The sequence below is a fragment of the Alternaria ethzedia genome (genome assembly GCF_023757985.1).
Source record: "Alternaria ethzedia strain BMP 0044 chromosome Unknown scaffold_3, whole genome shotgun sequence".
Taxonomy (NCBI): Eukaryota; Fungi; Ascomycota; class Dothideomycetes; order Pleosporales; family Pleosporaceae; genus Alternaria; species Alternaria ethzedia.
Genome location: NW_026056196.1, coordinates 882982 through 908843, shown reverse-complemented (window position 1 = coordinate 908843; position 25862 = coordinate 882982). Strand labels below are relative to the sequence as shown.

Sequence of the window (25862 nt, the reverse complement as noted above, 5' to 3'; positions counted from 1 at the left end):
GCATCCCCCACATTACTTCAACGTCGCTCCAATTGGACCCTGTGGCATCATCAGGCAGAAGAGCGCAAGCATACCACCCGCAGCTTTCGCAGTTCAACACCACACCTCCCCCCACACACAATCAACATGCGCTTCTCATCAGGTCTCGTTCTCGCTCTCCCGGCGCTCGCTGTCGCCGAGGAGCAGGTGCCTCTCCTTGACAAGGTGAAGGGCTTCTTCAACAAGGCGACGGCTGCCGTGTCCGCATCCATCCCCTCCATGCCTTCGGCGCCAGTCGACACCGCAACGAGCAAGGTGGCCTCCAACGCCGCTGCCGCCATCCAGTACCCAATTACTCTGGAGAACTGGAAAGAGACGCTTACTGTTGATGCTACCGCCAGCCCTCCTACCACGCAGGACTGGCTCATCTTCACCACCGGCGGCAACACTACCTGCTTTGGCCTGTGTGGCAACGCAACCAAGGCATGGAACGTACGTATAGCATGCGAACATGCATATGACCGACACTAACATCAACCAGGCTTCTCTCCCAATCATGGCTGCGAAGCCTGATGCGCCCAAGTTTGCGTACCTTGACTGCGAAACCGAGCCTCTCCTCTGCAACGCATGGTCTGTCGGCGCACCGGCGCTCTACTACTTCCAGATCCCCAAGCCCATGGCTGACCAGTCCGCGCCCGTCCCCGTCGTTCGCTACAAGCCCTTGAACCGCACCAGCACCACCACCGAGACCTTCAAGAAGCTCATCGTCGACAACGAGATTGAGCAGGTCACCCCATACGAGGGTCCCTTCCACCCCTTCAACGGTGCTCTCCAGCTGTACAACCTTGCCATTCCTTACGCATACGTCACCTGGGGATTCTCCAAGATGCCCTCGTGGATGCCCATGATCATCATCTCCTTCCTCAGCAGGTCGTTCATGTAAGCCGAACTACTCTAAGATGAAATACACATGCTAATTACAATTACAGGAGCAAGCGCATGGCAGGACCAACTCCCGCAGAGACGCGTGCCGCCGCCGCACAACCTGCTCGGTAAACGCCTACACTCCTGCTTCCTGTGGACTAGAGTCGCACAACAGGAACGTGACAAGCATTGTGCGCGATCTCAGATAATACCCAAAAGAGCGATGCGAATAAAGTCTTGGAATTGGACATGTTCTGGACTGGCTCGTGGAAATACTCGGCAAATGGGGATGGAGATTTGGATATGTTTAGTGGAAGAATAATGTAGCTCAGATACCTGGGAAGGCGTTCAATCATTGCAATGCTCACTTATACTACTATCTATACAGAATGTTCTTGTTTGAGTGAACAGTTGATGCATCTCATCTGCAGGGCTGCCAAGACAAGATCGCGCTACGGGCAATGCCCGAGAATCTCTCGAACTCCGCAGCCCCAGTCCAATATCACATCACAGCAACCATGGTGCACATATTGAAGCGCATGCGCAAGCTACGCGAGGCAAGTAGCTAATCTCCGAGAGCATGTCTACTCGTTCGGCAAGACTAACAAGCACCACAGCACGTACGTAAGATCCACCTCCGCAGACACCTCCGAAAACGTCGAAGCCTACAATCGCACCCGACCTGCTCAAGATACCGGAGATGTAACAATGCTGACAATCATGTCTATGACAGTTATTATGGATAAGATGTGGACCAGGCGCGCTCATACTGCCCAAAGAGGTGTCGAAGATTAGCATGGAATTCAACACAAAACTCTACGGAGGACATAGAGGGGCAAGGTATGTTGGCATTGCTCTGTTACAAGTACCCGATGACGGCAAGGAATATGATGCCAAATCAGTCGCCATGTTTGAGAGCTGGCAATTGTACGCAATGACAAGATCGAGCGCTTACTCTACGAACAGGAAATTCTGGCGCAATATGCTGCCCCGGATGAAATACCGTAACCCATCCATCCCAATGGAAGTTGCGCGACACAACGACCCCGACGGTCCCTCGCTCCTACACATCTTCACAGCAACCAAAACACAGCCATCGGCTGGCTCCACAAACTCTCCCACAACGCAACAATCAGACGCTTCACCACCGTCCGCCACACCAAACCCGCGCAATACGCTCGTACCCGATACCTCGAAACCCACGTTCTCGATTGACATGAGAGATCAGTCGGAAAGCGAGATCTTGGAGGCACTGGTGGAGAAGATAGGCGCAGTAGAAATCAAGGCAACGGAGGAGGAGCTCGCTGAGATGAAGGAGATTGAGGAGTTCAAGGAGAGGTCGGAGGCGGATAGAGTGCTGGTCAGAGAGAAGTTGCTGAAGGAGCGGAGAGAGGCTGAGCTGCTCAAGTTGGCGAGGGGTGAGGCACCGGCTGCGAACTAAGTGTGTGGTCTGGGAGAAGTCACCAAGGATTGACATGAGAACCACGAGGAGGCTATGTGGTCTTCTATCAGCATTTGGACTGCAATCTAGCGGCTTCGGGCTGAGATTTTGTAACATATGTATATTGTATGGCATACTCACGACATCAATACGAGACCATGTGCCCAATGATTTTGACATGTTGGTGCTCGTTGATGCATGAGGCAGCGGCTTCTACTCAGAGGACGGCTTTCATTCTTACGTATGCGTCTAGGCATGTTTCGCACATCAAGCGCATTCACATGACTTCGCGCATTATGCAATTCCTCCAAAACGCGTAAACGCGTCCGTTGCGCTTTTCCAGCTAGTCGCATGGAAAGTTATCAGACTTCACGATCAACCAGCGCAAAGCTGCGCAATCGCAAAGCATCACTCATGAAGATGGCATGTAGCCGACTGGGTTAGTCCCAAGCATCAGTGGCCAACGGCCTAGCAAAAGGGAAACGGAATCAGTCTGCCTGACAGACAACCATACACCGAGCTCGAACCGCGTGAACGGTGAGCTCAGGCTGCCGGAAGCTGCCAAAGTTGCTCTGCGCTGCCTGTCGTCCGAAGCGTTCTATTGAGGAAGAAGGCTCCATGATGGACGAACTGTCAACATCTCAACCATCACACGGCTCCCCGAAAGGACGTGGACAGGAGACGTTGACACAGGGCGTTGTGGTGAGAACTCGATGGGTGAGGGCGCGCAACTTTTTTTATGTCGCTCGGCTGAACGCCGGCGCGCTAGTGGGTAGCGGCTTGGCGGGAAATGTGTGGGCGGAGGTGCGATGTTGCCCGCAGGTCACGAGTAGGCACTCATCACCGAACTTCACCTTTGGGGAATATCAAGTGTGCTTTCACTCTTTGCGACCACCACTTCTGTACACTGCTCGAAAGTGTATTGAAGATCCCGAACTTCCGGCGCCGTCACAACCTTCCTTCCAGGACCATAAACCTCTGCGTTGCGACAGGACATCACGACCGCATCAGCCATGGCGGACCTATCCATCGATGAGGCGAACAAGATTCGTCTGTCTATGGGTCTCTCTGCTCTCCCCGGTGGAAGCACGCCTGCAGCACCCGCAGCCCCCGGCCTCGATTTCAAGGCGGCGCAAAATGGCGACGACTCGGACGAAGAGCCTGCGAGCACCATCGACACGCGCCAGGCCGCCGCTTCGGACAACTGGAAGAAGTTGGAAGAAGCGCGACTGGCCAAGATAAGACGTGAAGAACGCGCCGCGGCGATCAAGAAGGAGCGCGAAAAGGCGGCGCGCTTTGCAAAGCTTGAGGGCAAGGGGCTGGCGGACGAAGCAGACGTCGACGATGACCTGGCCTGGCTGAAGAGCAGCAAGAAGCGCCAGAAGAAGATCGCCAAGGAGGAGCAGATGCGCAAGGAGCTCGAAGAGCGCGAGCGTCAGGCACTCGAGGCCATGCAATATACCGACAAGGACCTTGCTGGTGTCAAAGTTGGACACGAGGTCGACCAGTTCGACGATGAAGATCAGATCCTTGTTCTCAAAGACACTGCAGTCGACGGGGAAGACGATGACGAGCTAGAGGCGGTTGAACTCAGAGAAAAGGAGCGACTACAAGAGCGACTCGATTCGAAGAAGCGAAAGCGCGCATACGACCCCAACGATATGGACGAGGGAGGCCAGAAGTCGATACTTGCACAGTACGACGAGGAGATTGAGGGCAAGAAGCGCAATGCGTTCACATTGGACGGGAAGGGCCGAACTGTTGAAGACGTGCAGGCTGAAGTCGCAGGTTCTTCAAGACCAAAGAAGGTCGCGATCAGTCTAGACATACTCAAAGAGGACGCGCCCACTAACGATTACATGGACGTGTCGGAAGTCAAGATGAAGAAGCCTAAGAAGAAGAAGGGCAAGAAATCCAAGCGAGAACGCGTCGAAGATGATGAGGAAATGCTTGCCATGCCTGCGGAAGACACTGCAGCTGGCGACGACATGGACATTGACGGTGGTGAATCCTCCGCACCACAACAGAAGAAGAAGAAGGTGTTCGACGAGTCGTTTGTGGATGACGACGACCTTCAAGCGAATCTTGCAGCACAGCGCCAAAAGGCCCTCAAGAAGCGCAAGAAGATGCGACCGGAAGATCTTGCACGGCAATTACGTGAAGACGCATCAACACCCCAGCCAGACGTTATGGAATCCACAGAAGATGGTGATGGCGGCCTTGTTATTGACGAAACAACCGAGTTCGTACAAAATCTAGGTGCTGCAGGCGATGCCGACGAGGAGGAAGCCCGCCGGAAGCGTAGAAAGTCCAGCCACATCTCGGAGGGCACGAAGTCCATGGGCGATATGCCCGTCGCTGATGAAGACGGCGATGTCGAAATGGGCCAATCCTACGCTGAAGCAGCCGAAGCAGAAGAGGCCCGAAACCGCAGCATCTCGCGCGCTCGCTCCACCGACATTACTGAGACAGGTCTCGAGGCAGAGAAGACTGTCGACCAAGGTATGGGTGCCACTCTCGCCCTGCTCAAGCAACGAGGTCTGGTCACAGAATCCGACGCCTCCGACAAGAACGCGATGTACCGCGACCGCCAAAAGTTCATTGCCGACAAGAAAAAGGCCGAAGATGACGCCGAGCGCCAACGCAAGATCGCCCGTGAGCGCGAACGAGGTTCCGCCCGCTGGAACAACATGACGCCGCGCGAGCGCGAAGAATGGGCCCGCAAAAACAACACGAGCGCCGAGATGGTCGAGAGTCGCCGTCTCGCTGAGCTCTTTAACAAGGAGTACACGCCCAACATTGAGCTCAAGTATGTTGACGAACACGGCCGCCACATGAACCAGAAAGAAGCCTTCAAGCAGCTCAGTCACCAGTTCCACGGCAAGGGTAGTGGAAACACGAAGACGAAGAAGCAACTTGATAAGGTTGCTGCTGAGAAGAAGAAGATGGCTGAGAGTTCGCTTGAGGCTAGTAGGAGTGGTGGTGGTGGGTTGGGGAATGCGTTTGATGATCAGGCGAAGAAGAAGGGTACTGCTGGTGTTCGCCTGCAGTAGACCTTGGATGCTCGGTTCCCAAATCCACAGTCATATCGCCAACATCAGGAAGGGTCATTGGTGGCTAACGAACGGTTGTCCGGATGGTGCCACCGGGAGTATGAAAGGTCAGTAAGCTCCTGAAGCTGTACATTAGAATGTTGTCATTAATGCGAATTTTGGAAATAGAACGCCCGAAGTCGGCTATGGTGATGGTATGCTACCCGCTTGTGTGCAAATGACTGACATTAGGATACTAAGCTGACCATCGTTGTCCGTCTCACTAACATCCCTGGTATATCGAGACGTCATGTCCATTCTAGATATCATTACACTGTAAGTCCACATGTCTGAAGCAGATTTATAGGTAAGTACATGCTTGAGAATGCTTATGTGACAACAAACCTGTATCTGCATAGGGAAGATTCGTGCAGACTGCCATCCTAATCACACCAGTCATAAAGGTACACGGCCCCTCCCTCGTCAAAGTGGAACTTGCGCTAGAAGGTTTAGCTCCCAAAATGTTATGAGGTCATCGAAGACAGCTTTTGCTGGTTTGGTGTAGTCTGGATTGATAAGAGGCTCTTGCCGGAAGCGATCTTTGGTGTCTGTAGCCATGAGAAGCAGGGCGAAGAGTTTATCCCGGGGATCTGAAGCGTGAAATTTACTCGTCAGCTTGAGTAGTTCACTCAACGAGAATTGCCCGTATGCCTCGCCCATGAAGATGAGAAATTTCCAGCGATTCCAGATCTCATCCCAGGAAGGCAGTGTAGCAGGGTTGTAGTTATCCGGTAGTCTGATGATATGAAGCAGTGTCATGTTTATCAGCATTATTTCCTTCCAGTATAAAACATGGTCTCCAATTCGGAACTCGAGCTTGCGACCGCCTTCTTCATCCATAGGAGCCAGATAGACCTCCTGCACAACCCAAATTCGGCTCCACCATGGTCGACTGAAGAGCCCGTCGAAGCTAATCCATAGTGCTTGTTTGTACCGGTCGGGTGAAGCCGTCTCATCCAATCTCTCTTCACCAAGGTCGAGCGCAAGTTCGCTGAGTGCCTCGTCTTGCTCCAAATCAGTCCACAAAGTGTGTGTGCTCTTACACAATTCTTCGTAAATCTTGTCGACTAGCGTTTTACTGCTATAACTGTAGACTAGAGGCTGTAGATGTGCTCTCCACGCTCTCAGCAGGTAGCGGCTGTATTCATCTTCTGGGCCTAGCCACACCAAAACTGACTCAGCCGACGAATAGATGTTGCCCATGAACAGAACCTGATGCGTCTTCTCACGAGGGTCTTGCTGGTTGATGCACAACGCGTCTATCCAGAAACACTGTCGTCTCTCGTTACGCAAGGCAGTAAGTGCAGAGTGGAGGTGTCACGTGATTCGGAAGGGCACGATGATGGGCTCCTCACCCGTATCGGACGAGTTCGTCGTCGGGCCTTGCAACGAGATTTCCACGGTATCTTCGACGTTCCCCCAACAGTACGATAGCGCAACGTACTCAACGCGGGTGTTATTATCTTTATCAATGCTGGTATACACTAATTCGCATGCGATAGGGTCGGCTCCAGATCCAGGCAACAGGATAACGCATCGTATCTCTCTAGATTCGGGGTTTAATGGTCGAAAGGCTTTATCGTCGTTCTCTACGCCACGGAAAGGAAGACATGTGTGATCTGGGAGTTGTAGAGACGACTCCATTGGAAAATAAGCGTCAAGTATGTGGGAAGAACAGAAGAGAAAATAGAGAGTAAATTGCGACTGTAGAGAACCTTGAAAGGCTACCGGTCAGCCGGCTGTGCAGACGCACGATAATGCAGGCGCAGATGCAGTGAGATTGGGCTATCCTATTGGATATCCCCATACACCACCAGTTCCTATCGGTTTCTCACTCTACTCATCCTACGACACACCTTAATCTAAGTAGCACCCGGAACATCCCAAACCTTGCCAAAAGGATCATGATGCGCATCCAGCTCACGGTTGTACTCCAACGCCAAACTCAAGAAATGCGCAACCTCCTCCCCATACACGCGACTAACAAACGCATACGTTCCGTCGATACCTGCAGAAACTCCACTGGTCGAGATAATGTTGCCATCTTCGACCCAACGCGCAGTCGGCACCCAGTCTACGTTGGGACCGGTCGATGTAGCCCAGGGCCAAGCAGCCTTGTTCGTGGTTGCCTTGCGGCCGTCGAGGATACCTGCGCGCGAAAGGAGTGTGGCGCCGGTGCAGACGGAGACGATGTATTTGAGCTGTGGGGTAGCTTGTTAGTGATTGGAAGGGACAGTCAGAGGATGGGTACACACGTTTGGGTATGTGGCTTTGACGAAGTTAATCTCCTCAGTCATGTCTCTACGAGTCCCTCCTCCGCCAGGGACGAAGAGGACATCGATTGCGCCCTTGTCTGGCGTAGAAGGCATCTCGCCACTACCATTTTCGTATTGCTTGTTCTTCTTCCGATTAGTCGTATTCATTTCTACACGACCATCATAACTCACCAAATAATCAGAAAATGTCATAGTGGGCAAAATTTCCTGACCAAATCCTCCATCCGTCATGGCCGACGTCACCGGATCCATGGTCTTGCTGAAGACTGTAAACTGCGGCACAATGGATGTGTTTCGGTAGTACATGAAGAGCGAGTTAAGGACGTCCATGGGGCCGAAGATGTCGAGAGCTTGGAAGTGTGGGAATATGAGTAGACCGAAGTGAATGGGAAGGGTTGTGGTGTTGGCGATCTCGGGTTGGGTTGGTCTTGCGAGAGTTGAGCCGATGGCTAACAAAGTCGGGAGTAGGGTTGAGTATCGCATGTTTGGAAATTTGTAGTTGAGAAGATACTGAGGTGCAGAAGAGAGTGGGCGAGAAGTAGCAAGTCAGAAGTAGGAGGAGATGTGAAGGGGCAACCAAGTGGAGACCCAAGTAGAAGAGAGGCCTTCAAACAAAGACCGCGGTGTACCTGCGGCTCTAAACTGGGTTTTCTGACTATTCGACGTTTCTATGAGGAATTCACTAGACTTTTTATACTCCTAAGTTCGTTGAACATCTTAAAGCCGAAATTTCCACATGGATGCACGGAGCCAGCACTTCTGCTGCAGTGTAATCTAAGTCGCATAGTTGTATTGGTTCTAATGCGCTCATAAAACTCGCCGAGCAGTGATTGAGGTACGGGAGGATCAGGCGGATGCGAAGATCACACACCTCCGATGTCGAGAACGAACAACTTCGTAAGGCATCCAATGTTTGAGAAGATATGAGCGAGTTGCGAAGATTTCAACTCCACTGGTTTAAGCGACTGGTGATCATCTTGACAGTCCACATCCACCGATGACTTGAATTGCCAGTCAGCTTTCAGTGTTCGCGAGGTGTCCAATAGCTTTGGCGAGCCGCCAGGGCGTAATAGATTGAGGATGAGCGGTCAGCCCTTTCGATAATTAATCAGGAATGTGGGGTATCATGGATTTCTGGTATCGCAGCATGCCAAGAAAGCCGCTCCCAGGTCTTTGGATATATCATGTGCCTGTCCGCAACGCGCCTGCCAGATGATCGAGTAGGTGCCGCGATGCATGCATGCAGCTAGAGTCCGTTGGGCCAGCAATGTCGATGTGCGTCTAGCGCGGTCCCAAGTAGTCGCGCTCAGAATGATTCTATATTTCTTTTCGCGGACCGGCTCTATCGATCGCACCCGGGTCCTGTGTCTGGATTCGCCAGCCTCCTCTGCCGACCGGCATGCACACTGTGCCTGTCGCACTTCCCAAGCTTCACCTGGCCCGTTCGCATCATGCGAACATGGCTTGATGTGCACCGAGATGAAAACGCGTCCTGGGATCTGTGTTTGCGAAGTCGTTGGGTAGGCCAGCGGGTTGTCGCAAACAGCGCAACGTATTTCAATCGGACCTGCCTAATCAAAAGACGGGGTCGACATGAAGAGAAGATGTGAAGGAAACATTGATTAGTCAGATACGTGATCGAGAGACAGCATCGAGGGTGTAGATCTCGCGCCAAGCCAGCGGGTTCCTGCGATAATGACGTAGCTTGAGCCGCGCGTGATCCCAGCTTGAAATCTGCACAGCAAACCGCATCTTTCAGCCTCCTGCATTCGAGAACCCCATCATCAAATCGCGCCTCCATAGAGTTATCTGACATACTTGTGTAGCCTTGCGCGTTAGTGTCGACATAACCAGCAACAGCCCTGCGCCCCAATGCATGCGAAAGCTTGTTATAGCAATTCGGCCTCACAGAGGTAGTACATTCCGCGACGATGCCATCAACCCGGCCAGGCCTTGATGCGCGCAGGTCAACGCTTCGTAGGTAACATCCTATACGGAATAGATAGGAGACATATACTGACTGGTACATCCCCATGTAGATTACACGACCTTCCCAACTATCCCCCCTAAATCCCGCGGCCGACCACCATCTGACGCCCCGTCCGGTCAAGATGGCAACCGATCCGAAGACGGCAGCCATACCCACCATGAAAAGCCCCTACCGACGAAGCAGCTCATCGTGCTAGCTGTCATAGCTCTCGCTGAGCAAACGGCGCTCAACTCAATAGGCCCTTATCTGCCTGAGATGACGAAATCGTTTTCCGCTGTCAAGGATGGACAGACAGGTCTATACGTCGGACTCATCGCGTCGTCTTTCGCGTTGGCACAATTCACAACAAATTTCTTTTGGGGCTGGCTGTCGGATAAGATCGGACGAAAGCCGGTAATAATCACGGGCACATTTTTGACCATGTGCTGTTTTCTGGCCTTTGGCTTCTGCAGGGAGCTATGGCAAGCTATACTCGTGCAGGCCCTGATGGGCTTGGTCAATGGAAACTCTGGCGTTGTGTCGACGTGTTTGGGCGAGATTACGGATCGAAGCAACCAATCGCGCGCATTTACCTATCTGCCCGTCGTCTACGGTATCGGTGGCATAACGGGACCGATCGTAGGAGGACTCTTGGTGCTTTATCAGAACCCGTTCAACAAGAGCCAGTCGAATCCCTACCCGTACCTCCTCCCGAACCTCTTTTCGGCCCTCGTCCTCGCGATAGACCTGATAGTGTGTATGCTCTTCTTGGAGGAGAGTTTGGAAGAAGCCAAGAATCTGCCACCTCTCGGAAAGAGACTGGGCAACTTGTTCTCATGGATGTGGCAGTTCTCGAGCTCCACGCGACCTACCTACGTACGACGCCTCCTAGGCAATCACAAAACCCACAACTCACACGGTGGTGTGGACGATGTAGACGAGGACGACGCATCCGACGCCTCTGAAGAATCTGCGCCTACACTATTCCCACACAGTAGCGGCGACGAACTTACACGGAAGGAGATCTTGAACCGGGACACAGTCCTGCTTCTCATAACGTACTTCATATTCCAGCTCGCTAACATCTCCTACAATTCTCTGTATCCGATCTTCGCGGAAGAGCAACCACCTACCGGACGCGGGCTGAAGCCTGAGGCTGTCGGACTATCTCTGTCATTCGCAGGCGCTATAACGATACTGTTCCAGGTGGGCATATTTGGCAGGCTTCGAGACAAGATGGGCAACAAGATGGGGTACAGAGTCAGCTTAGGGCTGTTCATTGCAGCCTTCGGTCTCATGCCGTTTGTGGGCTACAAAGAGAGCAACGGATACAAGGGCATTGGTACGGGTGCTGGTTGGTTGTGGTTTGAGCTCGGCGTTGTGCTGGTTATCAAAACGATTGCAGGTGTCGGTGGCCTGACAGCTGCACTCCTTATGGTAAGTTACTCTAATTCCAACATGACGCGCTCTACGGATGCTGACATTATGCAGATCACTAACTCCGCACCCAATCACAACGTGCTCGGTACGCTGAATGGCCTCGCTCAGACGCTCTCTGCTGCTGGTCGCGCTGCCGGACCCTTCGTGTCAGGTTCGCTTTTCACAGCAGCTACCAAGTTGAAGCCCAAAGGTGAAGCCCTGCCTTTTGGCATTTTCGCTGGTATCGCACTCCTCGGTTTCCTTTTAAGCTTCGGTATTCGTGGCGATGGACTGGAAGCCGAAGGGTGGAGCGAAGATGATAGCGAAGACGAAGATGAAGAGGAGGAGATTGGCGAGGGCGCGAATGAACGGACTGGTCTGATACGGAAGTGAAGACTTCATCGTACCTGTTGCATTTTACAGCATACTTGCATGGCTTAGGCCCCTCGAACCTTGTCTATCAGCGCGGCGTTCAAATGGCAGATCTAGAAATCGTTTGCTGGTTGTGGTTTCAGCCAATACAATATCAATATTCTTTGAGCATCTGTTGTGACTGTTGCGGTAACTAAAGGCAAACAACGTTTTCCAAGTCAGAGGACACATGACGATCTGTGAGATTATTCCATGGGTGAGGCAAGCTCGGTATGTTTACTGAATGGGGGTCAGAATGGCTGTATTTGCGGTTCCTCCCGTCTGCAAATAGCGGGCCTCATGTAAGCACATCAGGCGAGCTGTTGGAGATGGGGCGTGAGGTGCATGAGCATGCACCTCTGGATCACCGGGTACCACGTTCGGCCCAGTGTTGTGAGCTTCTGAGGATGAGTGGGGCGTGTAAGACCGGGAGCGAAGAGGAAGTGATATCTGCGCAACGCCGGCTTGGTGAGGTTTGATAGTTGCCGAAAAGAGGTTGTGGATGCAAAAGGGCTGTAGGGGCAACGCAGAACGCCGAGCTGAGCGGCTGCGGGCGGGTGATCGTGGGCTGCGTACGAGTGTTACTGCCGCACCTCTACCAATGCAAGACAAAAAAGATGCGTTTCAACAGCTGCAGCGATGACTTCGTCTTACGAAGAGGCTAGCTGGCGAGGCACCTCCGCCACAGACTCGACGCTGGACGCCTGCACCGCTAGCGGCCCGTCTACGGATCTCAGGGCTGAGCTGACTCTCCTATCTTCCACACCGTCTAATTCGACACACCAGCCCGCCAAGCCTCACGTGGAGGCAATGATTGGACCGACGTACGCTACAACCAGTACTCCAGCATCTGTGCTCTTCCGATTGACGATAGCGCTGTCAGCATTGTTGCGCTGGCTTGCTGCTGAGCCCGACCCGCGCAGGCTTGGTGGTGAAAGCTTCCTCCGGCTTAGCACGACCTAACCCACCATGCGTGCTCCGCCAGCGCAAACCGTGTAACGCGCCGCTATGCGGTGCTATTGGTACCGTTGCTAGCGGACTCAAGGCGGAACCGTACTTGCGGCCTGGGCCTCCAGCCCCAAGATAGAACATGCGCCATAGCTTGCGGGGCTATCTCGTGTCGCGTGTAGTATGCGAATTGGGATTTGCATAAGACTCACTGCGGCGCCGAAGGCAGCTCGTATTTGTCTTGGTAGTCTTGTCCGTCTGTCTTTGATTTAACCTCGCTGCTCCTTTCCTGACCGTTGGAGTTGAGTTGTGGTTGTTTCTCGTCGACTTTGTGGGAAATTGGCATCATGGGCTGGACTTTTCACGGCCACAAACGCGATGTTGATGCGGAAAAGCATCTTAGACGGCTGCACAAGACAACACCGTTTATCGAATCCCCGCTAGTTGGTGCCGATCACGAACACCTCGTCTTCTCTCAACGGCACGAAGCGAATAGCGTGGAACTTTTCTTCGATTTATTCTTTGTTGCCAATCTTGCGACTTTTACAGCCTACCACTCTATTACCGACATCGACTATCTGCTGGCATACATCGGTTTCTTTGGCATATTGTGGTCGTGTTGGTTCCAGATCACACTTCACGATGTACGGTTTGCGCGGGATTCGCTCTATGAGCGCGTGTGCAAAACGATTCAATTCATCGTCTTTGTCGGTCTGGCGCTAGTCGGAAGCCAGTTCAACCCAGCAAGCGCGAAAGGTCAAGGGAACAACACTGTAAGTTTATTACTCACATTGAAGCAAAAGGTATACTAAGCCATGTAGAACTTCCGTATCCTATGCTACACCCTAGTCATAAGCCGTGGTCTTCTCGCCATCCAGTATCTTGTGGTACTCTTCTTCACTTGGAGAGCGAAGTATACCAAGATCTACCTCCCGATCATTCTTATGTTCGCCGTCTATGCGATCAGTATGGGTGCATTCGCTGGCATGACACCCGCCTTCAAGGTTGAGGGCGATCATCGTAGACGCCTAGTCTACCTTGTTTGGTACGTCGTCATGGTGCTTGAAGCCATCGCAGTCGTTGCTATATCGTGCTTCTGGCGCATGATGAGTTTCAAAAAGACCCACTTGATGGAGCGCATGAGCTTGTTGACAATCATCGTTATTGGCGAGGGTGCAATTGGTGTCACAAAGACAGTTAGCAGGATGATGGGGAAGCACGGATTGGAAGTTGAGGGATGCTTCTTAATCATGTGCATCATCGTTGTTCTTGTGTTGATTTGGGCTCTGTAAGTATATGCAGGTATGGAAGACATGACGCATGTGAGCTAACAGTACCCAGGTACTTCGACAACTTTCCCCACGGTCACTATGGAACCATTCGTCAGCAAATCTGGTCACTGTTACATTTTCCCTTTCAACTTGCTATTGTCGGTGTCGTGGAAGGCTCGCAGCAAGTTGCTCTGGCCCGCTACGTTGCTAAAAATACCAGGAAAGTTACTACTTCCATCCTCCAATACTGCCAAACGGATCATCTCGACGGCCAAAAACTACAAGACAAGCTGCAGTACCTTTTAGAGTATTTCGAGCTCGACAGCAAGTATGAGACTAAGAGCTTCTACAACCAAGCTCAGACGGCTATCTGGAGTGTCGGTAACGCTACAAACATCTGCTCGCAACAAAACACCACAGAGTACAACATGGGCGAGGAAGATGACGACTGGCCCGGAGCACTCAAGAACGTATCTCACCTTCTCAACAACGGCCTATACACTGGTCTCGGCATGAAGATCCCAGTCGACAAACTGAAGGACTACAGTCCCCTCGAGGTCGGTCTCAAAGGATTCGAGCTCGTCTATCTCTACTTCTGGTCGTCGTTCTGCCTCCTTCTCGTCTGTCTCATCATATTTCTTTTGTTAATTCGCCGCCACAAGGCCGACCTCTTCGACTTTACGTCCATCATATCCCGCAGTCTTACCCTCGGCGTTGGGGGCGCAATGTTGGCTCTGATGGCCGACACCGAGCGATTACATTCCGTCATTGAGTCACCTGCGCTCCTACCAATTTGCGTCGTGTTCCTCTTCCTCATCCTGGTCAGCGACAAGCTAAGCTCGATCTACTGCAACTGGAAACTTCAAAAGAGCGGGAAGCCATATGCGTTGGAGTATGAAGAGCCTGGACACCATGGACACGGACATAGTCCTCACGGATCCGTGCACGAGACGGGTGCGGCACACGGGCATGTGCCGCACGGCGCGGGGTTGGAAGAGATGCGCAATACGGCACGGTGGAGCACACGACCCGAAGACATGGTGCCACTCACGGCACAAAGCACAGAATACCACTCGCGGCCCCAAAGCTACGCTATGGAGCCGCTTGCTACTCCGCCGATAACAAGCCCCCCGATGTCAAGCCACGATCCGCTGGCCCCCCAGGGATATATGGGTCACGCGCCAGCCGGATATGCAGCCGTGAGTACGGGACAAAACTACGGTGCGTAGGTTGTTATCGAGAACGGTGTGGTTCTAGATCTTCTTGTAATTTTCTGGTCATTTAGCAAGCGCGGCGTTGTCGTTTTGGAGAAGCGTCATTTGCACATCCGATATCCGGGGGACGGATGCGTCACAAAGATGGAGATGGTGATATGGCGTTACCTATTACAGCGTAATAATGAACTTTGCTACGGCGGGTTCAATAGTATTGAATGAAAAGCCTTTCAACCCTTACATAGCCCTAGTCACGGTGATCCCGAACGACGCTAAATCGACGGAACGAGATGTGTGGCGTAACGTCGACGCCTCACAAAGACGACTGACGTCGCTGCATCTTCAAATGTTTGCAAAATCCGCTCTTCATACTGACTGTTATGTCACGGTGGTGCGCGGTGCGTCGTTGTCGTTGAGGTGGCACAATCGTGTTGTATCGGCCCCGAACATAGTGACCGCGTGGCCAACAAACTGCAACACCAACATCCAACTGTATGTGTCATTCCTCACTCTTGTTATTTCCCGAGTAGTACCGCGGCAAGACCCCCACTATCTACCAGGAGTCATGGCTGATAAGAACCCACTAGTAGTAGCAGTGCAGACTGAGCTTGTAACGACTCACATAGCTGCACCCCCAGCATATCCATACGCTTTCCGCCGTGCCTATATCTGCGGTCATCCTGACGAGTTCTTTCAAGTCTCAAAGCCAGCTGACCAGAAGGGAGTCTTACATACACTCATAGATCCAAACCAAGTCGAGGGACAGAGCAAAGAGTGGCCCATATACACGCTGGTACGGTGCGGACCGTGCGCAATCAGGTTACGTGAAGAGCGTTGCAAGATGCAAGAGAGCGGTAAAGGAGAAAGAGTGAGATCCGTAGCGGTCTACCAAGGAGAGACGATGCGTCCCGATCGAGGATTGCTCAGTGAGGCTAGATCAGGGTTCGAAGCTGCATTGAAAGAATTGGAACGCATCAGTTGTTGTGGAGGGGAAGAGGAGGAACAATGGCCATTGATGAATGAGATCGTCGGTAACGACGATGACTCTATCAGAGTGGTGAGGTTTCTTGATGGTCGTCGCAAGGTCGAGTCGCCGGCATCTTCGCCTTCGCCGTTTGTCCATACTTTCGGCGACATGTGGCCCCTTCGGGGAGGCGGCGATGGTGAAGACATTGGCTGCTGGGCGAATTGCGAATCCTGTGGCGGAGGTCGTCGACGAAAAGATAGTGCTTTAGAGGTCCACCAGAATACCACGCCGAAGTCTAAGAGCGACAAGTGCACCCGCACGGAAACAAGAAAGCAACATGAATACCTCCAAGACCTTCATCTTGATGCTCCACGCACGCCACTGGTGGTCACCCTCGGCCCGACAAGCGACTTGGACTGGCTCAGGTTCTCCTACCTGCTCCGCAATAAGAACCTGAGCTTCGACGACATTGCAGAGCTTGTATCGCGATATGTGCCCGATGATGGCGATCTCCCGGAGAACGATGTCGCGCAAGAAGAGGTTACAGCTGTCGGAGAGTCGGACGCGCGCGACAAAACATGGCGGATTTCCGTACGTCGATCGGGCGTTGTTGAATGGGACGTGTCGACCCTTGGGAAAGAAGGGCATGCATCAACAACGAGCGGCGGTGGAAACGACAGAGTCCAGTCCAGTGAGCCAAGCTGCGGAGCGGAACTTCTTAAGACCAACGGCATAGACGTCTGCCACCACGGTCCACCCCAACCCTCAAATCCTCTGGAGATTGTGAGGATCGACGGAACGACGGAGCAGTCACCCAGACAGGATGATGTCGAAGATCTAGACCATTCTGATGATCGACGTTCCAGCGAAGACCATGAGATATCCCGATCATGTTTCTCATCCGACTCTTCAGCTGACTCGGTCGACTTTTCGAAAGCGGAAATTGGTATGCAGGTCACCAGGATGAGACCTACAATGTTATCCTGGCTGAGGCCAAAGAGGAAATACGACAGCCTCCAAGAAAACACACGACCAAACTCACCAGGTCCTAAGGAATCCTCTGTAGGCCTCTGGAAGCGAATCAGCAGAACAACATCCCACTCCACAATGAACACCACTCTGGTGGGGAAGTTTGACCAGAAGTTGCAAGCCAAACTCTCCAACGCCAAGTTACGAGCTTCTGGCGCAAGCCAGATATCAGCCAACGACTGCCATCCTGCGTTCAGGGAACAAGCCGACGCGTCAAATGCCCAACCAGATCTATCCACCTCAGCTCACATCCTCAACGCCATGCGAAATCTCAACAGCCATCGCGCAAGCCAAAGCGTGCCTAGCGACACCAAGTCCCAAAGAGTGAGTCACAACTCTAGCTTCAGCAGACCCAGGCCTTGCAGCACTCACTCCACCAACATCATGCCATATGGTTTCCACCGGCCGTACAGGCCTAGCCCATTGAAGCACGTAACGCGTGTCACATCGCTGGACGTGAACAAAGGACTTCCGCCCCTGCCCCCGGAAGCGCGACGGCTCGCGCACCAGGCTTCACACGCGAGGTTGAAGGACCTGCAGGCTGTGAAGAAGGTGGATATTCGGAAGGCGATCAATGAGTATGTAGGTGAGATGGCGAAGGCGTATTGAATGATACAATCGTTATTTTCCTTCTGTTGATGTTGCTTGCTTCGCGTGCTTGCCTTGTGGACTGCTTGCGTGTGCTCGGCGATATCGGAGATCGAAGCTCGGAGTTGTGCTTATCAGATCGCCCCATAGCAAGCTTCCGCGAGCTGGTTGAATGCTCATCCGCCACCCCTCTTCGATGCCATCCAATGACTGCTCAATGCTCCTTAGGCAGATGCATTATGAGATACGAGTCACATCTGGCATGCCCGACTGAACCGACATGATCTCTCTATAAAGACGCGTCAATCCGCGCCTCCAGAGCGCGTCACTAACCAGCAACTAACCTCCATCCTGGAGCTCTAACAGCATCCTCACTATGCCGCAGCCAGGCCAGTCCCACGAAAAAGACCCGCGATGGACAGCAGTTGACACCTACTCGTTCGGACACCTCCACCCCTCCACGCGCACATCCCCTTCCCCATCCGCCCTCCAACACGCCCTCGACGCCTCTCAGAAAGCAGGCCTGCCAGACATCGCCGTGTCGCCCTCCCAAGGCAAATACCTCCAACTCACCGCACGCCTCGCACGCTCCAAGAACATCCTCGAAGTAGGCACATTGGGCGGATACAGCACCATCTGGCTCGCAACATCCAGTCCCAACGTAAGAGTAATAAGCGTCGAAGTCGATATGCACCACGCCAATGTCGCACGGTCGAATATCCAGACCGCGGGTTTGAAAGACAATGTGGACATCAAAGAAGGGCCTGGTATGGACATCCTTCCTGCTCTGGCACAGCAGGTCAGAGACGGCAAGAGGCCGAAATTCGACTTCGTCTTCATTGACGCGGATAAGGAGAATAACTGGAACTATGTGGATATAGCGCTGGGTATGTGTGAGGCGGGTGCATGCGTTATTGTGGATAATGTGGTGCGGAAGGGGCAGTTAGCGGAAGAGACGGATGATCCCAGGATTGCTGGGGCGAAGAGGGTGGTGGAGAATGTGGGGAAGGATGAGAGGCTGGATGGTGTGGTGTTGCAGACGGTTGGGGAGAAGTCCTACGATGGGTTCTTGCTTGCTGTTGTGAAGTAGAGGGAGAGGTGAGGTTTGGAGTCTGCAGCATACATTATCATTATTCTTTCTACTACTGATGACTTATCTCTCCCTTATCAAGGTCTTCACTAGGGTATCTCCTCCACCCTCCACTACCACCAAATTAGTCATCGCAGTATTGCGCTCAGATCGACTCTCTAGGTCTTCAGGATACTAGCAGCCACCAAAATCGCATCACTAGTCTTCTGCACCCACTCCTGCGCCAAGTCCGCATCCTGATCAAACGTGATGCTTTCCGTGATACCCGGGAACGTTACAGGCGCGTATCCTGTATCGCGCCCAGGAGCGAAGATAGTATGCTGATAGAACTCTCTGGTGGGCAGTCCACCCTGCGAAGTGAAGCCCCGGGAGAAGTCCCTCGCCTTGTGGTTCTGCACAGTGATGAGCTCCGTGTCATTCGCAGCAACAGCTTGATCTCTTAGATCGACAAACTCCTGGGCGGAGGTTTCGAATTGGGTGATAGCGGCAGTGAGGTTTGTAAGGTCAACGGTGAAGTTGCTGCTGCTGATATCCGTCTCGAGAGCTTCAAGGTAAGTGTTGAGCTCTGAGACGTAATCTGCTGGCTCAAGGGGCAGGACGGGGTCGGATACCATGTGGTACAAGAGGAGAGTGAGGAACTGGCCCATCGCCTTGTGGGTGACGAAGCCAGGGTCTCCAAACGTGGCCATCCAGTGGTAGGAGTCGTAGTTGCTGTGGTAAGGGTAAACGGGATCGTTTGGACCTAGAGATGGGTGTATGAAGTCAGTATCTGTCTCATACAATTTGTACAGAAATGTCACTGACCTCCGCCAGCACCCATATCGATGGATGCGATACCACGGTGGAGGAAAGCGGTATAGTCACTACCACTGCCGAGTACACCGACTTCACCGCTTTCGTGCGACCAGACATCGTACATGGTGAGACCGGTGTCGTTGCGGTAGGGGTACACGACCTTCTTCATCAGGCCGGTGGCGATGGCGTGTAAGTCTGGGGTTGCTGAAACGTCTGGGATTGGTCCACTGACAGCGACGTCGATGTTGAGGTAGGACACGGCGGCGTTCTTCAGCCAAGGGATGTACTCCTCCATCCACTCAGTACTATGATTTATCAGTACCCTGACTCGTTCATATAACATTTTAGTCTTACCTTCCAACAAGACCATACTCTTCGGCGTCCCAGCTGCAGAGTACAATGGTTCGCATTGGTTTCCAGCCTGTCTCGGCAAGAGCGCCGAAAGCCTTGGCCAGCTCGATAAGTACAGCGGATCCGGAATTGGGGTCGGCGGCACCGCCAACAATCCAAGCGTCACGATGGTTGCCCACAATGACGACCTCGTCTTCGTTCGTACCGTTGATGATGCCGACTGCGTTCCAGATGGTACCGTAGGTGTCGTTCATTACATTGCTCAATGAAAGCGATGCGCCGGATCCCTCGCCAGTGAAGTAGTCTACGCCGGGGATAGCACCAACCCACCGCGTCCTGTTGACCTCGGTGCCGTTGGTTCCAAAGCCGTTGAGGGCTTGGAGAAGCGGTTGAGCCTCGATCCAGGAGATAGGCAGTGATGGAATTTGCGGGGTGATGTCGGTGCGATCTGCGCGTGGGGAGTCTGGCTTGGAGACGTAACCTGGAGTAGTTGGGTCGCCGGGATACGTAGACAAGAACTGGACAGATCCGCGTTGAACGGTTGAAGGGTTCCTCGCTCCGCCGTAGGGGTATGGAGCCACTCCCTTCGCTGAAAATTGTTAACGGGTAGTTTTGGAAAGAGGTCAAACACGCTCACCTTCAGTCATATTGCCGTCATCACCAGGATCGGTGAAGATCACAGCACCGATCATGCCGTGATCTTGTGCATTCTTGACTTTCAGCCCACGGAATGGTCCACCGTACTTTGCTAGAGCGATCTTGCCCTCAAGTTCGACACCAAGAGCTTCGAGGCGGTCAAAGTCGACCTGCTGGCCTCTTCCGACGTAAACGTATTCTGCAGATGCGTTGCCTGTGAAGCTGTAGCCATGGAAGACGGGGACACTGTTGGGATAGCTGGTGGTCTCGTCCTCTTCCAGTACATCTTCCATGAGGGTCGGGGTGTAAGTACTACCGTTGGAATAGGTAAGCTGTAGCGAGTTCGATACAGGATAGTTGAGGAAGACATCTGCGTCTTGTTAGTGCCTGCCGCAACGATTATCAACACTTTCATACAGTATTCGTCGAGCCTTGATGTGAAGCCATATTCAGACCATTTGTCAGCTGTCCACTGTGCTGTGTCAAGGATTAGTTGCATGTCGGATCGGTCCGGGAAAGGCTTCAAATACCCATTGACTCGTTCTGACCGGCCAAATGCTGGCCATGAGCTGCATTTTGTTAGCATACACTTTGTATCGAGCCCGAGAGCCATACTATAGTAGTACGACCATTCCGATATCGAGACGGAATCGAACGAGTTCAGCAAGATCTCCTCATTGGGCGTCAAGGCTGGAGGGAAGACGGATTGCCTCTTGACATGCTTATGCGGGTGATGGAAGAATGCACGTTCACGCTGACAGGCTTGAGCGCCAATGGCAGCGAGCGCTAGAAGTGCTGTTCTCATATTGACTGACAAATGCACACTTCACAGAGACAGAAGGGTACCGAACAACGATAGGTTGCATGGTACTTTAAGTACTCGCAGGCAGTTCCGTCGGCGTTCGGTACGATAACGTCAAGGCTTCCATTCCGAGGATAGCTGCTTCTACTGAACCTGGCGAGTTCCCTGCTCTCTCGTGCCATCGTATCCCGACATGCGGGTAGCTGTAGCTGGACGCAGGCACTGCGTAACCGCGAGGTATACAGGCAATTGGCTAACGCACTCCGGAAGGTCGAAGAGATATGAACGCGGGGCGGAGCATTAAGGTGCTTGGCAGAGAGGAATGACGATATAGGTGGTGGGGTAGCTTCTGAAATGAGGAAGAGATGCCGCTTCGATGCACGTATCTTCTGCGGTCAAAATCTGACGGTCAGATAGCAGATCGGAAAAGTGCGCATACCGACGCCGCCGTTCCGTGCACGTCGCCAGAGGCTGACCCGAAAGCCGTCCGAAGAAAAGTAACGGTGGTGGAAAGTATAATATGGTTCTGCGTAGACGGCACAGAGCAGAGGATGGCCGGTTGAAGTTGAATGCGGGGGAGTGCGGAGACGCGTGATGGGCGCGTCCTTATTCCGCGATGCACTTGGCAGCGTAGAAGAGACAGAATTAGAGCTCAGGAATGATGAACGGAGCATCTCACTTATATGTTTTCTGCGGTCCATCAAGGTACCATCTCAATGCGATGTCACGCAATGTTGGTGAGGGCGCAGGAGTCGAGTCCGAAAGTGATCTACGGCTAGCACGCTTTTGGGCTTAGTCATATCGAAAGGCGGGTGAACCAATGCAAGAGTGCACGGCGCAAGATGTTCGGCGAAGACTGCGTCAGTCAATAAACATTGGGCTGCCGGCAGCGCAAACACGGCGGCAACAGGAAGGAGACAAAGGACACGATTTACTGACCGTCGCATTGATAGCGACAAAGCCAGCCGCACCTTCTCTGTCTGAGACTCGTCTCCTTTGTACCTTCCTTGTCACCAGTCGCTCTTTCAACTTTTGTCAACCGCCATCATGGATGTCTTTCGGTCGCCTATGCGCATGATCCCGCCCCTCACGCCCCGTCGCGTCCCATCACCAGCCATGTCACCCGCCGGCAGACGAGGCAGAACGTATGGCAGCTCGGAAGAGACCCGCCTCCGCGACCTGTCGCCCGAGACGACCCTCCGCGCCTTCACACAAAAGCCGATGCCGTTCGACACAACACGCGACGAATACAAAATGTTTTCCTGCATCGAGACTCTCACCGCCGCCGAGAGAGACTTGGGATCGCGCGTCGCAAAGGCTGCGCAGCGGCTGAAGATATGGTGCGCCGAGATTGAGCAATGGGGGTGGTCGGGCAGCTTCGAGCAGCCCAGCGCCCAGGTCCGCGAGCAGAGGAGGAAGAGCATCGAGCTGCGCATCAGGGAGCACGTCGCCGATTCCGACATGGGCAATGTCATGCCGCCATTAGAATACTGGGGTTCGATGCTGTCGGTCGAGGTGGAGCAACACGAGGCGCGCCTCGACGACATCGCCGACGAGATGCTGAAGCTTGATGTCGAAGAGCTGAAGGAGCACGTGCTGGATATGCACCCGGCAGGCAGGTCGAGGCCGTCCTCTGCGGGCTACGAGGCCAATCGCCAGCACTACAAGGTCATGGACGACTTCTCCTTTCTCATCACCCAGACCCTCCTATCCGCCCTACCGCACCACGCCCAGCTCAAAGCCCGCCTAAGCACGTGGACCGCCCGCGTCTCCATCCTCCGCGAAGCCCCGCGTTACACCAGCGAACTCGATACGGCGCAAGAAGCTATGCGGCTAGGCTGGGATGCCATCGAGGCGCCAGCAGACACGTCCGACGCTGCATTTGAGCAGTGGAAAAAGGCAGTAGACACCATATCGCTTGTGCTTCATCAGAAGGTCAGCGACTTGGGGAGGCAACTAGACAAGATGCTCGACACACTCGAAGGACAGGAGGACAGTCTACCCGAGGACTGGATAGACGTCTTTGAAACTACAGAGAATGACTATGGGCAATGGAAACACGAATCAAGAAGGAGGATAATCGATCTCGAGGTTCGGAGACGGGCGGAAGGTTTTAACACTACCGGGAAGGGCGCCCCTGAACCTGCGCTACAACCAGAGGTCGATGCGGGTACGACTGCACATACAAGCGGCGAGCGGGTATTGACAACAGCATCCTCATCAGTTAATGCTGGTAACGATGTGTCCATTATCGCACCCACTGCGGCTGTGCAATCCGCTACTACGTCCAGATTGGATGCTCTCAATGCTCGAATCGACTCTGTCGCATCTACACTCCAATCGCCACCACCGAAGCTTGCTTCGCAGAGCAGCCGCCAGAACGCCATGCAGGATGACTACTTCAGTGCGCCCCAGCGTGGGATCTTCTCTGGAGACTATGCCATGAACGCATCGAGCAGCAGTAACTCAACACTTCATACCTCCATCGGCTCCAGCAACGCACGACAAGTCTCGGGTGAGACCGATGTTACCGAACACGAGCTGGCACAAGGTTTCGCGTCACCATCGAAGTCCCCTACTGCGACCACACATCTAGAGAAGATGAGCTTCGAACCAGGACCGGCCTCTGTTGACGAAGACTCGGAGTTCGAAGAAGGCGACACTGTTGTACAGTACGATCTTGATGAAGGCCCCGAAGAAGTCGCCATCCATACAGAGACTGACGACCATTCATCCCAAGCATCTTTACAAGGCAGGCCCAAACCTCTGGCGCTTTTCGGCAATCCCACGATTACAAAGAACGATGGACAGGACAGCCCCGTTATGGAGCCTCCTCAAACGCCGCGATCATGGAGAGGCAGTCTTAGTTCGCTGTCCACAGATATGTCGCCTGATTCAAGCCCACCTAGTACCATCGAGGAGTCTCCTTCAGTCCGAAACGCCACTAACCGTTCTATGAGAGCGCCACGCCCTGAACTGAATGCAGCCATGGCGAAGCGTCGGCCAGTCAAGACTACTACCACTGCTGATGACACATCAAGCGCTCCATGGCCACCGACGCACTTTGCTCAGAAAGCGAACAACAGCGCTGAAGAACTTGAGCGAAAGATCTCCGACATCCTCACGACTATCCCCGCCCACATTAGGCTTAGATCAGGCCCAGGCCCCGATGCGCCCGAAGTCAAGTCAGCGCGTGGCCTTCTCGCGAAAAGTAGTCGTGGATATTTACGCGCAGCTCGCTCAGTCAGCGGCCTCAAGTCTCCTGAGCTCACACTGTCCCCTGCAAAGACTGAATTCGAGTTGAACAACGCTGCTTCAGGACGGAGGTCGGCTGCAGCTGCGAGAGGCGACAACGATATCAAATTGTATCATCTCACACAACCTGGCAAAGAACAGCCGATCAAGCTGTTCATCCGCCGCGTTGGCGAGAATGGCGAGCGTGTCATGGTGCGTGTCGGCGGTGGTTGGTCTGACTTAGGCGAGTACCTGCGCCAGTACGCCGAGCACCACGGCCGCAGGACAGCAAGCGAAGGCAAATTTGAGGTACTGGGTCTGGAGGTGAAGAACCCCGATACTTCGCCGACGAGACCTGACAGCAGGGCGAGTAAGATGGAAAGACGCATCAGCGTTGGCTTTCCTCTGGCCAGCCCATCCACCACACCCGTCAAGTCATCTGGTCTAGCCTTTACAAGCGACGAAGCGCCACCGCCGATGCCCAGCTTCATTCCTGGAACACCAGGTGCCACTACTGAAGACCCGACGATACCCTCGACAACTTCGTCTCGCAGTTCCTGGCAGGGTAGGGAAGTCGGAATGGCGGGCCCATCAGCCAAGAAATTGGATCTCAGCGGCGAGAAGCTGGAGTGGATTGAGGGCATGATGAAGCAGGCTCGCACCGTGAGCAGCAACGTCATTACCTCAAGCCATCCAAATTTCGAGCGCACCGACAGTAGGAGTGACAGTCGCCCTGGCAGCGCTGTAGGGGGAAAGAAGACAGAATTTGGTGATTTAGGCAAGGTTGGTGCGACCAAGCGTGTCTTTATGAAGGGTGGTAAGCCCGGTTTGGGCGATCACTAGGTGAAAGAAAAAGAGAGAGAGAAGAGGTGGCTTTTAATATTCTACATTGATACCCTGGGCCTATATATTGTATTGTACTTTTTCTCGTTTGTTCACGGTTGGATCGGATTGGTACAGTTGGGTTCGGTTTGGTTTGGGCGTATGGTATCGCAGAGCAATGCCATTATAGACGGGCAGGCTTCGCAGCATTTCTTAGCTGAGGTACATACCCCATGGCGTTATTTGGGATTCATAGATGGCAGCGTCACTAGCAAGTGATGAAGGGGGCGCGCGATTTCATTTGTGATTCCCAAGAATTAATTCATTACAAGTTTTGATAAGATGTGCCAAAGGCCTGTTTTCGTTCAAGCCACAGAGAGGATGCTCCAGGAGCAGGCAAGGTAGACGAAATGAGTGCCAATGGCAGGTAGCTCCACGTTCCACAAAGCCGACGAGCACAAAACGCGCAATGTCGATATGGAGGTCGTGGGCTGGTTCGATCTTCGCACGTAGACTAATCGACACAGTATTGAGGAATAACTTGTGGCAATTTAAGAAAGTGCGGAATTTGGAAAGTGTAGAACCAAGCATTGAGTGGAGGAAA

General features: G+C 53.2%; 10 protein-coding genes across 10 annotated transcripts; 7 read left to right on the top strand and 3 right to left on the bottom strand.

The window, feature by feature from the left end:
- Nucleotides 1-126: 126 nt before the first annotated feature.
- Nucleotides 127-1035, top strand: J4E87_001803 (uncharacterized protein; the record flags this gene model as incomplete). The annotated part of the gene is made up of 3 exons (XM_049373444.1): nucleotides 127-471; nucleotides 521-918; nucleotides 969-1035. 3 exons carry the CDS (start codon nucleotides 127-129, stop codon nucleotides 1033-1035), a joined length of 810 nt encoding a protein of 269 aa, XP_049236814.1.
- A 257-nt stretch (nucleotides 1036-1292) lies between these two features.
- Nucleotides 1293-2344, top strand: J4E87_001802 (uncharacterized protein; the record flags this gene model as incomplete). The annotated part of the gene is made up of 2 exons (XM_049373443.1): nucleotides 1293-1300; nucleotides 1651-2344. The coding sequence occupies 2 exons, from the start codon at nucleotides 1293-1295 to the stop codon at nucleotides 2342-2344; spliced, it is 702 nt and encodes a 233-aa protein (XP_049236813.1).
- Nucleotides 2345-3357: 1013 nt separating this feature from the next.
- On the top strand, nucleotides 3358-5397 carry J4E87_001801 (uncharacterized protein; the record flags this gene model as incomplete). The annotated part of the gene is made up of 1 exon (XM_049373442.1): nucleotides 3358-5397. The coding sequence occupies one exon, from the start codon at nucleotides 3358-3360 to the stop codon at nucleotides 5395-5397; it is 2040 nt and encodes a 679-aa protein (XP_049236812.1).
- Nucleotides 5398-5859: 462 nt separating this feature from the next.
- Nucleotides 5860-6639, bottom strand: J4E87_001800 (uncharacterized protein; the record flags this gene model as incomplete). The annotated part of the gene is made up of 1 exon (XM_049373441.1): nucleotides 5860-6639. The coding sequence occupies one exon, from the start codon at nucleotides 6637-6639 to the stop codon at nucleotides 5860-5862; it is 780 nt and encodes a 259-aa protein (XP_049236811.1).
- Nucleotides 6640-7298: 659 nt separating this feature from the next.
- J4E87_001799 (uncharacterized protein) lies at nucleotides 7299-8042 on the bottom strand (the record flags this gene model as incomplete). Its single annotated transcript, XM_049373440.1, has 2 exons — nucleotides 7299-7637; nucleotides 7692-8042. The coding sequence occupies 2 exons, from the start codon at nucleotides 8040-8042 to the stop codon at nucleotides 7299-7301; spliced, it is 690 nt and encodes a 229-aa protein (XP_049236810.1).
- A 1601-nt stretch (nucleotides 8043-9643) lies between these two features.
- Nucleotides 9644-11493, top strand: J4E87_001798 (uncharacterized protein; the record flags this gene model as incomplete). Its single annotated transcript, XM_049373439.1, has 3 exons — nucleotides 9644-9689; nucleotides 9752-11118; nucleotides 11173-11493. 3 exons carry the CDS (start codon nucleotides 9644-9646, stop codon nucleotides 11491-11493), a joined length of 1734 nt encoding a protein of 577 aa, XP_049236809.1.
- A 1313-nt stretch (nucleotides 11494-12806) lies between these two features.
- J4E87_001797 (uncharacterized protein) lies at nucleotides 12807-14959 on the top strand (the record flags this gene model as incomplete). The annotated part of the gene is made up of 3 exons (XM_049373438.1): nucleotides 12807-13232; nucleotides 13281-13747; nucleotides 13801-14959. 3 exons carry the CDS (start codon nucleotides 12807-12809, stop codon nucleotides 14957-14959), a joined length of 2052 nt encoding a protein of 683 aa, XP_049236808.1.
- An 886-nt stretch (nucleotides 14960-15845) lies between these two features.
- On the top strand, nucleotides 15846-18618 carry J4E87_001796 (uncharacterized protein; the record flags this gene model as incomplete). The annotated part of the gene is made up of 4 exons (XM_049373437.1): nucleotides 15846-15849; nucleotides 15886-17264; nucleotides 17370-17522; nucleotides 17914-18618. The coding sequence occupies 4 exons, from the start codon at nucleotides 15846-15848 to the stop codon at nucleotides 18616-18618; spliced, it is 2241 nt and encodes a 746-aa protein (XP_049236807.1).
- Nucleotides 18619-18776: 158 nt separating this feature from the next.
- Nucleotides 18777-21205, bottom strand: J4E87_001795 (uncharacterized protein; the record flags this gene model as incomplete). Its single annotated transcript, XM_049373436.1, has 7 exons — nucleotides 18777-19360; nucleotides 19423-19718; nucleotides 19768-20353; nucleotides 20402-20770; nucleotides 20818-20877; nucleotides 20931-20969; nucleotides 21016-21205. The coding sequence occupies 7 exons, from the start codon at nucleotides 21203-21205 to the stop codon at nucleotides 18777-18779; spliced, it is 2124 nt and encodes a 707-aa protein (XP_049236806.1).
- A 1044-nt stretch (nucleotides 21206-22249) lies between these two features.
- On the top strand, nucleotides 22250-25279 carry J4E87_001794 (uncharacterized protein; the record flags this gene model as incomplete). Its single annotated transcript, XM_049373435.1, has 1 exon — nucleotides 22250-25279. One exon carries the CDS (start codon nucleotides 22250-22252, stop codon nucleotides 25277-25279), a length of 3030 nt encoding a protein of 1009 aa, XP_049236805.1.
- Nucleotides 25280-25862: the final 583 nt, after the last annotated feature.